This window comes from Cyprinodon variegatus, unplaced genomic scaffold, assembly GCF_000732505.1.
Source record: "Cyprinodon variegatus isolate N-32 unplaced genomic scaffold, C_variegatus-1.0 Scaffold692, whole genome shotgun sequence".
In the NCBI taxonomy this organism is placed as follows: domain Eukaryota; kingdom Metazoa; phylum Chordata; class Actinopteri; order Cyprinodontiformes; family Cyprinodontidae; genus Cyprinodon; species Cyprinodon variegatus.
In genome coordinates this window covers 37,927-39,446 of record NW_015151145.1, presented here as the reverse complement: position 1 = coordinate 39,446, position 1,520 = coordinate 37,927, and the positions used below count along the sequence as shown (strand labels likewise).

General features: G+C 48.3%; 1 protein-coding gene across 1 annotated transcript in view; it reads right to left on the bottom strand.

Moving 5' to 3' along the window:
• LOC107097406 (extracellular sulfatase Sulf-2-like) overlaps positions 1-1,520 on the bottom strand; it is a 48,520-nt gene that overhangs the window by 32,858 nt on the left and 14,142 nt on the right. The window contains exons 7-8 of the mRNA XM_015394541.1: positions 749-824; positions 3-168 (exon numbers count right to left, since the gene is read on the bottom strand). Of these exons, the coding sequence (XP_015250027.1) occupies positions 3-168; positions 749-824 (242 nt within the window). The remainder of the gene's footprint in view (positions 1-2; positions 169-748; positions 825-1,520) is intronic.

The window sequence follows — 1,520 nt, the reverse complement described above, 5'->3', positions numbered from 1 at the left end:
ACGCTGTGGGCTCTGAATAGCCCCTCTGGGTGTTTCCACCTGTTGGCTGATTTGTCGGTGTCCAGCAGGGATAGGATGGACTTTCCGTCCATGTCTGGAGGAATGTCGATGCCGGCGATGTCCAGGATGGTTGGAGCCAGATCGATGTTCAGAACCATGTGAGCGTTACTGAAACAAACACCCAGATTTTCATGGTTAGGATCCGTCATGATTAAAGTTCTCAAACAGGGAGATAAATTCCTGACTTTCCTTCAATTTGTAGATAAAATAAAGATCCAACTCTGGAAAGTTTCTGTTGCTAAGCTACAGCAGAGCGAGGAGGCATGGTTGTCTAGAGATGTGCTTCTGTATAACATTTCAAAGTAAATAATTCATGTTAAATTGGGCTGAGAAAGCTTTAAACGCAGTGAAGAGCAGTAAATCTGCTCATGGTGCCACAGCTCTGAGGGCAATAATCTGCTTTAGCCGCTACACCGACTCCCGTTCCCTCTGAGGAACACTGAAATCAGATCTAAATGATGCATTCTGCTGTCACTCTGATCAGTTTTAAGCTTAATTTGGTGCTGATTTCTAACAGAAGAGCTGCAGAGCTGATCCAGATGTTAGCTCAGCTCCTCCAGACAGATCCCTGATCTGTCAGTTAATCAGAGGGGCTATTGAAGATCAATCCTTCAGCCACTGCAGCCTCAGAGGAGGGCTGTGCTGAAGCTTCGTCAGTGGTGGGGGGGGGCGTTGGGTTGGTGCTTACATGCTGCCTTGCTCCACGTTTGGTCCTCTGATGTAAAACGGTACCCTGATGTCGAATTCATACGGCATGGATTTACCTGCAGACACAGGGCAGAACACGTCACTGGCCTTGGTGCTGAACCTGAGCTGGTCTGAGCAGGTTCATAGTTAAGGTCTCTTTCTGTTTGCAGGCTTCAAAGCTCAGCCTCCCAGTTTATTCCTGTTCTTATGAACATCAAGTTATGAGCATAGAAATGCAGAACAGGAAGCTGAAATGGATCAATGAGCAGAATGAGCAAAACCTGATCTAATAAAGGCCAGACTGAGCAAAGCTAAGCTGAGGAAGTAACCCAAGAAATCTAGCTAGCATGAGACAGGTTAGCTACAGACTAAGCTAAGCTAAGCAGAAATGGGCTAACTGAGTGGCCTCTAATTGAAATCATGGACGGCTGGTGTCCTGAAACTTTCTGCTGCATCACTATCAGCAGGCTGATGGTGGAATTAAAACTGGAACCAATCTAAAAACTCCAGGATAGCAGCCCTACAGGACAGCAGTCCTATGGGACAGCAGCCCTATGGGACAGCAGTCCTATGGGACAGCAGCCCTACAGGACAGCAGCCCTATGAGACAGCGGCCCTATGGGACAGCTTTCCTATGAGACAGCAGCCCTACAGGACACCAGCCCTATGAGACAGCAGCCCTATGGGACAGCTTTCCTATGGGACAGCAGCCCTACAGGACACCAGCCCTATGAGACAGCAGCCCTATGGGACAGCTTTCCTATGGGACAGCA